Source organism: Crotalus tigris, unplaced genomic scaffold (genome assembly GCF_016545835.1).
Source record: "Crotalus tigris isolate CLP2741 ecotype Arizona unplaced genomic scaffold, ASM1654583v1 scf7180000024390.453493, whole genome shotgun sequence".
Lineage (NCBI taxonomy): Eukaryota > Metazoa > Chordata > Lepidosauria > Squamata > Viperidae > Crotalus > Crotalus tigris.
Genome location: NW_024100560.1, coordinates 101,230 through 114,915, shown reverse-complemented (window position 1 = coordinate 114,915; position 13,686 = coordinate 101,230). Strand labels below are relative to the sequence as shown.

The 13,686-nt window shown below is 39.5% G+C and overlaps 1 protein-coding gene across 1 annotated transcript; it reads left to right on the top strand.

Moving 5' to 3' along the window:
* Window positions 1–522: 522 nt before the first annotated feature.
* Window positions 523–6,898, top strand: LOC120301685 (olfactory receptor 14A16-like). The gene is made up of 2 exons (XM_039329214.1): window positions 523–1,424; window positions 6,897–6,898. Coding segments are annotated over exons 1-2 (894 nt in total). The 5' UTR covers window positions 523–532.
* The last annotated feature ends 6,788 nt before the right edge of the window (window positions 6,899–13,686 follow it).

Below are 13,686 nucleotides of genomic sequence, written 5' to 3'. Positions count from 1 at the left end.
GTCTGCTCTCAGGTTTTCCCAATAAGAGACATAGTAAATATTTTTATATTGATTGGCTAAATTTACATTGCCTTTCTTCTGGAAGCACAAAACACCATACATAGTTTTTTTTTTTTTCAATTTTCCAACACTACCACAATCACACACAGTGCAGACACAGGATAATGGGTTTAATTATCCCAAGTAATCTTTCATTGAAGAAAACAGACCTGAATCAACTTTGTTCTACTTTTAGGCAATACTTTTTATCAGTAGATAAGATAACACAACTGAAAACAGGAAAGAAGGAAAAATATGAGGTTTGTACTTGGTTATTTAGTACAGATGTACAGTAATAAGTGACAAGATTGTGCTCTAATATTCCCATCCTACAACTCTGTTTTCCATGCTCTGACTCTCTATTCATTCTGTCCATCCTTGACATTTTTTGATATTTTTTATATTCACCACATATCAAAATGCCTCCTCCAAAATTTTATCTAATCGAATTTCCCTCCTTTGTTTCCTTGCAGTTATGCCAGCTTTATCATAAATGAACATGGAGAATCAAACCACAGTGCCTTACTTTCTGCTGCTGGATTTTTCAAAAAATCGGCATCTGCAGCTTTTGCATTTCTTCTTCTTCTTTGTGTTATATCTCACTACTGTAACAACAAATTTTCTCATTATTTCTGCAGTTGCTTTTGATCGTCGACTGCACAGCCCCATGTACTTCTTTCTCATGAATTTGGGTTTGCAGGACCTGGGCATTGCTTCAGTGATTGCCCCAAAATCCATGATCAATTCGCTCATGGACAACAGATGCATCTCTTATGTTGGTTGTGTTGCTCAAATCTTCCTTTTTGTTTCTTTTGCAGCTTCTGATTTCTCCCTCTTGACAGTCATGGCATATGATCGATATATTGCCATTTGCCATCCATTGCACTATGAGATGGTAATGAATTGGAAATACTGTACTGAAATAATAATTCTAGTGTGGATTACAGGTCTCCTCTTTGGAATGTTGCATACCATTGGCACTTTTTCCATCCGTTTTTGTTCTAATATGGTCAACCAATTCTTCTGTGAAATTCCACAATTGCTAAAACTATCCTGCTCTGGATTAAATCTACTTGAGGTTGGTATTCTTGTGTCTGGTATCATTGTTGGACTAGGTTGTTTCACTTTTATTATTGTATCTTATGCAGTGATCTTTAGGACAGTGTTAAGAATCCCTTCTGAACAAGGAAGGCAAAAAGCCTTATCCACTTGTATTCCCCATCTTACAGTAGTGTCTGTGCTAGTATTAAGTGTATGCTTTGCCTATCTGAAACCTTCCTCTAACACTCCATCTTACATAGATTTGGGGTTGACTGTTGTTTATGCCCTCCTTCCACCTCTGTTCAATCCAATCATCTATAGCATGAGAAATAAGAATATCAAATGTGTCCTTTCTCAGCTGTGGAGATTGTGACAAATTCTTTTAATGTTATTTATATTCTATTTAGCCTGGTTTTTGTTTTTTTTCATCTTCCTGTCTGCTCTTTTACTTCTGTGAATAAAGGAATATGGTAGAAAGGGATAGTTGGGATGGAGGCAAATCCAACCTATTAAACCTATCACTCCATATATTGCTTAGCCAATGTCTCTCATCTCTAATACTGTCCATACACTTTACAGGTACTAAACATAGATGATGATGATGATGATGATGATAATAATAATAATAATAATAATAATAATAATAATAATAATAATAAACCCCCAGTGAGGCACTACCTTGACGTGGTTGTGGGGCTTGTGTACTCTGAGGAAGATGAGAGCTATGCCAGAGGTTCAACCATACTGGACAGGTCTCATCAGAGGAGTCAGACAAAGAGTGTCTCTCCCATAAAAAATATGGTGAGACGTAAATTGCAGAATGCCATACCGGCTCGGACGTCGCCCGGGTTAACAAGGTCCGCACTAGATATTGGAGTTCCTGGATATCTGGTGAAAAATGGGTTACAGGACTCAGGACTGTTGGCTGAGCAACCAGGGCCAGCAGCTGCAGAACTACTGGAAGAAAAGGTGTTTACCCGTCGCAGATACACAGTGATGGAAAACAAAGAAATAATGATCTGTTACTACAGATCAAGTCCAACAAGAAGAGGATATCTAAAACGAATGCACCAGTTCTGGAAAGAACAACATCCAGAATCAGAAATAACAGAACAGAGACTAGCAGATCAACGCCGATTTATAACACGAAATAAAGTATTCACAGAAACAGAATTGGACGAACTGCAAAGGTTTACCCAGGGCAAAGAAATCAAAGCCTTACCAGAAGTAATTCAGAATGTAGAGGCAAACCAGGGGGAGTTGGCAGTGAAGGAATCTAGCAGAGATATACAACTGTTCTCATTTGGAAACCAGGCACCTCTACCTCAGGAAGAACAAAACCCTCTAACTAAAGAAATAAAAGAATTGAAACAAAGAATAACTGAGCATCTAGAACAGCACAAAAACAACAGAATAAGGCTACCTGCATTGAAGCTTGTTCCAAAGAAACAGCTAGCACAAGCATTAAAAGATGCAAATATTGCAATATCAAGTATAAGCACCAATTCATTGCAAGAAACAAACCAACTAATGTACAGCACAGCTGCAGTTATAACAGAATACCTGGGATGCAAAATCAACAAAGAAGAAAAACAAACAAACAGTGCACCAGAAAAATGGAAGGTTAGACTAGAAAATAAGATCAGCAAGTTAAGATCACATGCAAGCAAGCTAGAACAGATGAAAGAAAAGAAGCTGAAGAACAAGAAGACCAAAGAATACCTAATCAAGAAATACCACTTAGAAACAAGGAAGATCAAGGAAGCACTGGAAATAATAAAGCAACAAATAACAGCTATAGCCAGGAAAATCAGTAGATATGAAGCTCGAATTGCAAACTATAGGCAGAACCTCCAATTTCAATCCAATCAGAAACGTTTCTACCAATCCATCAATGGAGAAACTGCAAGGAATCAGTCAGTACCTGACAAGGAAGAAACAGTGCACTTCTGGAAGCAGATATGGGATAACCCAAAGAAATACAACAAGGATGCGGCTTGGTTAAAAGAGGTGGATGCAAATAAAACAGAAGTTGAAATGAAAGAACTAGTAATAACAACAAAAATGGTAGAAAAAAGAGCAAAGAAAATCAAAAATTGGTCAGCACCAGGTGAAGATGAACTGCATGGGTTTTGGTTGAAACATCTAACTGTTATACACCCACTCATTGCCAAACAGTTCAACAATATACTACAAGGAGGAGAAATTGAAAAGTGGCTAACAACTGGGAAAACCTACCTAATAATGAAAAATCCAGCAAAAGGGGCAACACCAGGTAACTACAGGCCAATTACCTGCTTACCAACAACTTTCAAATTACTAACTGGTGTGGTAGCTGATGCAGTACAACAGCATCTAGTTGAAAACAATCTCTTTCCACCTGAGCAGAAAGGAAACCGCCCCAATAGCAGAGGAACAAAAGATCAACTCCTAATAGACAAAATGATCTTGGAAAACTGCAAGAGAAGGAAGACCAACCTGAATGTGGCATGGATTGACTACAAAAAGGCATTTGACTCTCTGCCACATGATTGGATAATAAAGTGCCTAGAAATAACAGGAGTCAGTAGAAACATCAGAAAATTTGTGCAAAGATTGATGGCACAATGGAAGACACAGTTGCAGATCAATGGTGAGAGGCTGGGAGAGGTTAATATCAAGAGAGGAATATTTCAAGGAGATTCATTATCACCATTACTATTTGTTATTGCACTGTTTCCTCTGTCAACAATACTGAATAACTCAGGACATGGCTATCAAACATCAAAAACATCTGCCAGACTATCCCACCTCCTTTATATGGATGATCTGAAGCTGTATGGAAAAACATCATCTGAAATAGAATCGCTGCTCAACACTGTCCGTATATATAGCCAAGATATTGTAATGGAGTTTGGCTTGGACAAATGTGCCACACTTACTATCAAACAAGGAAAAATAGTGAAAACTGAAGGAATCAAGATGCCCCACGAAAATAACATTAAGAGTCTGGATGAGGAAGAATACTACAAATACTTGGGTATCCTTCAAGCTGACAACATCAAGCACACTGAAGTCAAGAAAAAGATTAGAGGTGAATACATCAAGAGAGTGAAGAAGATCTTAAAATCCAAACTCAATGGAGGAAATACCATAAAGGCAATCAACACCTGGGCAATCCCAGTCATTAGGTACACAGCTGGAATAGTGGACTGGACTCAAGCAGAACTAAAAGCAATGGATAGGCAGACCAGAAAAATAATGACAATGAATCATGCCCTTCATCCACGCAGTGACATTGATAGACTTTATCTACCAAGGCAAATAGGTGGGCGTGGAATGCTACAAGTACATCAGATGGTTGAAGAAGAAAAAATGGCTTTGGAAGAATATCTGAAGAACAATGATGAAGATGCACTGAAATTAGTATATCAGGAAGGCTTACTAACTACTGGAGAGACCAAACTGGCCTACAAGAAAGACCAAATGAAGAACAGAATAGAGGCATGGGAAGACAAAGCACTACATGGCCAATACATTAAAAAAATAGCTGGGAAAGCAGATAATAACAAGACCTGGCAATGGCTAAGAGCAGGAAAATTGAAGAAAGAGACCGAGGGACTAATTCTGGCTGCACAAGACCAAGCCTTAAGGACAAATGCATACAAAGTCAAAATTGAGAAGACAGCAACAGACAGTAAGTGCCGCCTATGCAAAGAAGCTGAAGAAACAGTGGACCACTTGGTAAGCTGTTGCAAGAAGATTGCACAGACTGATTACAAGCAGCGGCATGACAAAGTAGCAACAATGGTGCATTGGAAGATCTGCAAAAAATATCATTTGCCTGTAAGCAAAAACTGGTGGGATCATAAAATAGAGAAAGTCATAGAAAATGATAAAATTAAACTGCTCTGGGACTTCAGAATTCAAACAGACAAGCACCTGCAACATAACACCCCAGACTTAACAATTGGTCGATGAAGTGGATGTGGCAGTGCCTGAGATAGCAGAATAGAAGAGAAAGAACTGGAGAAGATAACAAAATACAAAGACCTACAAATAGAAATAGAAAGACTGTGGCAAAAGCAAGCAAGGGTAGTACCAATAGTCATAGGCTCCTTGGGTGCAATCCAAAACAACTGGAGCACCACTTTAACACCATTGGCATTGTAATGTCCGCTATTAGTCACATTGCAAAAGGCAGCCTTATTAGGAACCTGCTTCCATCCTGCCAATATCTGTAATCCCAGCAAACTCCACATCTGCCTATCCAGGTCCTGGTAAGTGACTCGATAAAGTAGACACAATGCCAATCCATTCTGAAACATCTGGCTGACTGTGCGACTGATCGATAATAATAATAATAATAATATAATAATAATAATCATAATAATAATAATCATAATAATAATATAGAATAATAATGTTGGCAGGGAAAAAAACCCTTGGAGGTCATCCGAGTCCAACCCCCTGCTGCAGGCAAGGGAAACCCCACACCATTCGGAACAAATGCTGTCTAGTCTCTTCTTAAAAACTCCCAGTGTTGGAAGCATTCACGCTTCTGGAGGCCGGTGGTTCCCCTGATTAATTGTTCTCACTGTCCGAAGTTTCTCCTTATTCTAGGTTGCTTCTCTCCTTGATTAGTTTCCACCATTGCTTCTTGTCCTGCCTTCAGGCACTTTGGAAAATAGCTTGACTCCCTCTTCTTTGTGGCAGCCCCTGAGATATTGGAACACTGCTATCATGTCCCCCCTGTCCTTCTCTTCATTAAACTAGACATACCCAATTCCAGCAACCGTTCCTTATATGTTTTAGCCTCCAGTCCCCTAATCATCTTTGTTGCTCTTCTCTGTACTCTTTCTAGAGTCTCAACATCTTTTTTACATTGTGGTGACCAAAACTGGATGCAGTATTCCAAGTGTGGCCTTACCAAGGGATTGTAAAGTGGTATTAATACTTCACGTGATCTTGATTCTATCCCTCTGTTAATGCAGCCTAGCACTGTGTTGGCCTTTTTGGCAGCTGCAGGACACTGCTGGCTCATATTTAGGTGACTGTCTATTAGGACTCTGAGGTCCCTCTCACAGTTACTACTATTGAGCAAGGTGCCACCTATGCTGTACTTGTGCAATTTGTTTTTCTTGCCTAAATGTAGAACTTTGCTTTTTTCACCATCGAATTTCATTTTGTTAGATAGTGTCCAGTGTTCACGTCTGTCCAGATCCTCCTGTCTTCTGGAGTGTTGGCTATTCCTGCCAGCTTGGTGTCATCTGCAAATTTGATGAGTTCCCCATCTATCCCTTCATCCAAATCATTGATGAAGATGTTGAAGAGAACTGGGCCCAGAACAGAGCCCTGGGCACCCCACTACACACTTCCCTCCATGTAGATGCAGTTCCATTGCTGAGGACCACTTGCTGAGTACGACCGGTCAGCCAGCTACAGATCCATCTGGTGGTGATTCTGTCTACTCCACATTTTTCTATCTTATCAAATAGTAGTTTGTGATCTACTTTATCAAATGCCTTACTGAAGTCCAAGTAAATTACGTCCACAACATTCCTCTGATCCACTAATTTTGTCATTTGGTCAAAAAATGCAATAGGATTTGTCTGGTATGATCTATTTTTGACAAACCCATGTTGGCTTTTAGTAATGACTTTGTTTGCCTCTAGGTGTTTGTTGATTCATTGTTTATTATCTTTTGCAGGATCTTCCCAGGTATTGAGGTCAGGCTGATAGGTCTGTAATTTCCTGGGTCCATTTTTTCCCCTTTTTTGAGGTTGGGAACTACATCAGCTCTTTTCAAGTCCTCTGGTAGTTCCCCTGTGCTCCAGGATCTTTGAAAAATATAGTTCAGTGGTTGCGAGATCACATCTGCAAGTTCCTTGAGAACCCTGGGGTGTAATCCATCTGATCCTGGTAATTTGAACTCATCTAGGCTGGACAGGTGCTCACTTACCATTTTCTTGCCTATCTTAACTTGTGTTTGTGTTTTTATTCTGTTTTTTATGGCACTATTTTTGATAGGTTGGTCTGTTTTTCCCCTTTGTGTAAAGACAGATGCAAAAAACAAATTAAATAGTTCTGCTTTCTCCCTGTTGCTTGTCACCTTCTTGCCACTTTCACCCACTAATGGACCAATCATTTCCTTCACTTTTTTCTTGTTTTTTACATGTTGAAAGAAGCTTTTTTGTTATTTTTGACTTTGGTCGCAAGCCTTAGTTCATTTTGAGCCTTGGCTTTCCTCACTTCATCTTTGCAGGCTCGGGCTATTTGCTGATATTCTGACTTAGTTATATGCCCCTCTTTCCACTTTCTATACTTGTCCTTTTTATCTTTCAATTTTTCAGAGAGTTCTTTATGTAGCCATGCTAGTTTCTTTTGTTTGGCAGTGATGGCATTTTACATGCTAACAATTCCTTATGTTTAGTGATGTGAGTATCAAGATGTAATGTCACCAATCTGGTTTCATTCCTACAACAGGAGTAGGCATCATTATCTCCTGGTTTCTAGAATGGTGCCTTAAGCACCCAAGAAACAGGTTCCTATTTATTTTAGCTCAAGAGGTTTTTTTTTCCGCTCTCTCTTTTAGAAGTTCTTTGACAAAACCAGGCACTTGGTATGGTGGCAGGATGGGTGAACTGGTACTATCTACCATAACTGTTTTACAATCATGACAATATAAAAAAGCAAGAAGTCTATGTCATTATTGTAATAGAACATCATATAAGCTTACTTTAACTGTGCAACATAATGTAAATTGGAAGAGATAAGAAATACTCCATTGTCTAGTAACTGAAGAAAAAAAATCTAAATTGATTTGTACCAGAATGATATTTTATTAAAATTTGCTGAAGAACAGTTTCATCCGAGCTGCTGATGACATATGCTAAAAGCTTTATCCAGGATTGTGGATAAGGCTTATGCCTGGCAGGGGGGGAATGTGTGAGTGGCAGGTGCAGGCACACACTCAAAGCTCCATTTGTGAGAATGGTGGGAGTGCATGCCCTCCCCTCATGCAAATGGAGCTTCGCCCGTGAGCGGAGGGTGCATGCGCTCAATCACAAAACTCCCTCGCATGATTGGCAGGCACTTGCACTGGTGCACAAAGCTCCACTATCCTGATGGTCAAATCTGGCCCTAGGTTCTTCTTTGATTTACCTTCCCAATAAGCAACCAAGTTGGAAGATTATTTAAAGGCAGCTTGTTAGAGTATGCTGATAAAATGGGATGTCTCCATAAAAAATGAGAGAGAGAGAGAGAGAGAGAGAGAGAGAGAGAGAGAGAGAGAGAGAGAGAGAGAGAGAGAGAGAGAGCAATCTTGAGCCCTGTGTGTTTCATTCCTTTTCATGGTTAACAGAACAAAGAAAATGCAAGAGGAAGTTGATTGGATTGATATATATATATATATATATATATATATATATATATATATATATATATATATAATATATATATATAATGTTTTTCGAGGTTTTCGCGGGTGTTTGTATGTAGGTCTTTGGTTGTTCGGGTTTTCTCCTGCGTAAAATTGGAAGTGTCTTGGCGACGTTTCGACGAAGTCCATTCGTCATCTTCAGGCTGGTGTTTCAGCTTCGTGCTTCGTGCTTCGAGCAGCAAGCACGAAGCTGAAAACACTCGAAAACAACTTGCTGCTCGAAGCACGAAGCTGAAAACACCAGCCTGAAGATGACGAATGGGACTTCGTCGAAACGTCGCCAAGACACTTCCAATTTTACGCGGGAGAAAACCCGAACAACCAAAGACCTATATATATATATATATATATATATATATATATATATATATATATATATATATGTATGTATATATCAGCTATGCAAGTAAAAATATGACTCTTGGGTATGCTCATATTAAAATCAATAAATAGTTGAACACCAAGAGAATAAAATTATACAAAAGTTAAAAATGTTAAAACTTTTATTTACTAAACCTAGCTTTCGTCAAGAGCTCTTGACATCATCAGGGTGTAAACAGCAGTCATTGGGAGGGCTTATATGCAGCCTCCAAGCAATGGATTGACTGGTTACGAGCTAGGCAATGCCTTACTGATAGGCACACACTCCAGAATGACTCCTCCCAAGAATATAGGGAGGAGAATGATGATAGATCTAAGGGAGTGATGGAAAGGAATAGGAGGGAGAGCGGTGCAGGACGGGATGGCACATGGGGGCTACGATCTGAGAGAAAAGGAGGATTGGAATGTGGCTCAGAGGGGATGGTTGGAGGAACTAAAAGGAAGCAGAAAACAGCAACTACTGCCCATGACAGACAGAATCACAAACGGGAAACTAGTGAAACATGCACTAACTGCAAGGAAAGGGGAAATACCCCAGCTAATTTTAGAACTAGCGAGAAAGACACACATAACAGCACACGTAGAAAGGGTGAGAAACAATTACACCCTAATGCAGGACACACAGTTGGATTACAACGCACACAGCTGGGACCTATGACACGATCCAAGAGCCGAGCGCAAATGATTGGAGGCTGCATATAAGCCCTCCCAACGACTGCCGTTTAAACCTGATGATGTCAAGAGCTCTTGACGAAAGCTAGGTTTAGTAAATAAAAGTTTTAACATTTTTAACCTTTGTATAATTTTATTCTCTTGGTGTTCAACTATTTATTGATTTTAATATATATATATATGTATATATATATGTAGGTCTTTGGTTGTTCAGGTTTTCTCCCGCGTAAAATTGGAAGTGTCTTGGCGATGTTTTGACGAAGTCCCATTTGTCATCTTCAGGCTGGTGCTTTCAGCTTCGTGCTTCGAGCAGCAATGTGTGGTCTTAGCTGTTTCTTCCTTTTAACTGCCAATGGGGGTATGAACTGATTGGGTGGGAGCTTGGCTGTGTTCTGATTGGGTGGAGGTGTGTTCTGATTGGTTAGGGGCTTGTCTGTGCTCTGATTGGCTGGGGGCTTGTCTGTGCTCTGATTGGCTGGGGGGTTGGCTGTGCTCTGATTGGCTGGGGGAGTGTTCTGTTTGGTTGTGCTTAGGTTAGTCTGAGTTGCAGAGGGGTTTAAGATTTTGGGCTACCTTGCTATTTTTTGGCTTCGCGTTCGTGGTCATGCCTCCTCTTCATGGAGGGTGTCAGTTTGCTTCATGTATGGATTGGAGGGGTTTTAAGTGGCTAATGATGCAGCTGTGGTCTGGCTTCTGGTTTGTGGTCGTACCTCATCATCGGTGTGGCTTTGGGTTTGTTTTTTGTGTGGATGTGTCATGGTGACATCCTGTGTGGTTTTTGTGAGTGTGGGTCTGGTATCATTTTTTGTGTTAGGGAGTCGTTTGTCAATAAGGGCGGGTTTCCAAATGGCTGGTAGGCGGGAGGTATCATCTCGCTTATTCATGCTGTGTGGGCGTTTTTCTATCTCGATGGCTTCTCTGATTATTCTGTTATTAAAATGTTCACTTTTGGCAATGGTTCTGGTATTTTTAAAGTCAATTTCATGTCCTGTGGCTTTAAGGTGTTGGACCAGGGAAGATGTTGGTTCCTCTTTTTTGACTGAGTTCTTATGTTCTTCAATGCGTGCACTTATTCTTCTGTTGGTTTGTCCGATGTATGTGGTGGGACAAGTGGTGCATGGGATTTCGTATACTCCTTGATTTTCTAATTCAATTTTATCTTTGGGGTTTCTAAGGATGGTGGATATTTTTCTGTTTGTGCAGAATGCTGTTTTGATGTTGTGTTTATGGAGGATCTTACTGATTCTGTCTGTGGTGCCTTTTATGTATGGGAGGAGGGCTTTGCCGTTTTCTTGTTCTTTGTCTTGGATTTTAGTGTCAAGGCTTCTTTGATAGGCACTTGGGTGAAGAGGGATATGACATCGAAGCTTCACCCAAGTGCCTATCAAAGAAGCCTTGACAGCTATTCAAAACAAATATAACCCCCCCCAAACACATCTTAGATCTGACCAACCACTGCCTATCCAACACATACTTCATCTATAATGGACAAAAATACAAACAAACAGAAGGAGCACCCATGGGATCACCCCTCTCACCTGTCATTGCCAACCTCTACATGGAACACTTTGAAACCCAAGCTCTAGAAAAAGCGGATCACAAACCCAAACTCTGGCTCAGATACGTAGACGACACCTTCATAATCTGGCCACATGGGAAAGAAAAACTGGACAACTTCCTCACACACCTCAACAGCCTACACCCCAAAATACAGTTCACCATGGTAACAGAAGCTAACAACCAACTTTTCTTCCTGGATGTCTTAGTCTACAAGAAATCCAATGGCTCCCTAGGACACACCATCTACCAGAAGAAAACACACACAAACCGCTATCTGCACGCTCTTTCACACCACCACCCAGCACAGATCAACTCTGTAGCCAAGACACTCATCTCCAGAACAAAACGCTTAGCTGACGAACAACACCTAAAAACTGAACTACACACTCTCACCAATGTACTAACATCCAATGGATTCCATAGAAATAAGATTACAAACCTAATCAAAAAAGAAACCCCCACTAAAATCCAAGACAAAGAACAAGAAAACGGCAAAGCCCTCCTCCCATACATAAAAGGCACCACAGACAGAATCAGTAAGATCCTCCAAGGTCCCTTCCAATTTTACTACTACTATTATTAGATGATTGCACTTTAAACGTATCCTTGACACCAGCACCCAGCCCTTTCCTGTTTTTACTTCGTACACTCCCATTCACTCCTCCATCACTAATTCTTGGACTAAGTGGGATCCTCTCCCCCGCATCCCTAATTACTGTCAATTTACTTTACTGATAGTAAATATGGATATTTGGCAGCTCTGGAATTCCATTGGCTGGGGAAATATACTGGAGAAAATGACATTGTGGGTTTGATAAGGACCCCTTGTGATGGAATGCTACTGTTACTACAACTGTGTAGTAACGTATAATCTTATTTTGAATTTGAGGAGATGTCGTCTGTTTGAGATAGTCCAGTCAAGAAACCAACTCCTCAATTTTAACTAGAATCATAAAATACGAACAAAATAAATGTTCAATCAAAAATACCAGCAAGGAAGAAATGAAGTTGCCCAGAGCCAATAAGAACTGGGGAACTAAACATTCCTGGGGTCATCATAAGTTTCAGGAAATCAAATGCACCAGTCCAATAAAAGGAGACTTTTGTAAAGAAATACTATTACATATTTCACATAGTCTTGATTCTATCCCTCTATTAATGCAGCCTAGGATTGCATTGGCCTTTTTGTATGCTATTGCACACTGTTAACTCATATTTAAGTAATTGTCCTTTTGGACTCCAAGATCCCTCTCACAGTTACTGACATTGGGCCAAGTTTGATCTAGTCTATACCTGTACAGTTGGTTTTTCTTGCCTAAGTCTAGAAGTCAAACCTACACAAAAGAATATTCTCAGACTGATGGTTGGCACCTGGCTAAGAGTAGATAAGGTCCAACAGCATTCAAAGGGGAGGGAGGGTGTCAGACTTTGCCCTCTTATGCCAACATAGGGATTCCAGACTAATTTCCCATTTGACTACTCCCCTGACTCAGCCAGTTGTTGATTGGTAGCTTCTGGCTTGCAGAAAATGACTAGTCCTGATTTTTGATGAAGTGAGTACTAGGATGTAATGTGATTATTGGAAAACATGTGTATATGTGAATTTGTTTAAACTATGTGGCTATTTTCCCCTGTGCTTTATGTATAAAATGGTTTCCCCTACAATGCTTACACATAATATGATTCATTAATGCTTCAGCTACTCCAACGTACACAAGACTCTATGCTATTCTCTACTTAAATTGTTAATTGTGCAGACTCTGTGATATTTAGTTCCTTTGCGTCCGTCTTTAATTCCTTCAAACAGCCTGGAAAAGTCATTGTAACTTTTATATTTTTGGACAAATGGTTTGCCACTGCTTCCTTCCTAGAACTGAGAAAGGGAATGACTAGTCTAAAGTCACCCATTTGGTTTCCTTCCTACAGCAGGACTAGATATCACTGTCACCTTAAACACTGCACCAAACAGGTTCTCACACATTTCAGCTGAAGAGTATTCCTTCTTTCCCTTAGACATGTTTTAGCTAAACCAGGCGCATGGCATAGTGAGCAGTATGGGTGAGCAGATACTATATACTGCCACCAATATGAATATGCAGTATGAAAAGCAAGAAGTCTATGTCATGATTGTAATAGAATATTGTGTAATTGTATTGTATTGTAATGCAACATGATATAAATTGGAAGAAATAAGACCTGCTCCAATGTCTAGTTCCTGAAAAAATGAGTATAAATAGATGTACATCAGAATGATAATTGATTAAAGCTGCTATTAAGATATACTAAAAAGCTTATTCAAGTTTTGTGTTTCCTATGCCACCATCTGTCGAATACATTTTAAAATTTATATATATTATAAATTTATAATATATATTATTATTATATTATATATATTATAAATTTATAATATATATTATTATATATATTATACATATATATATATATATATATATATATATATATATATATATATATGTTTTCTGAGGTTTTCGCGGGTATTTGTATGTAGGTCTTTGGTTGTTCGGGTTTTCTCCCGCGTAAAATTGGAAGTGTCTTGGCAACGTTTTGACGAA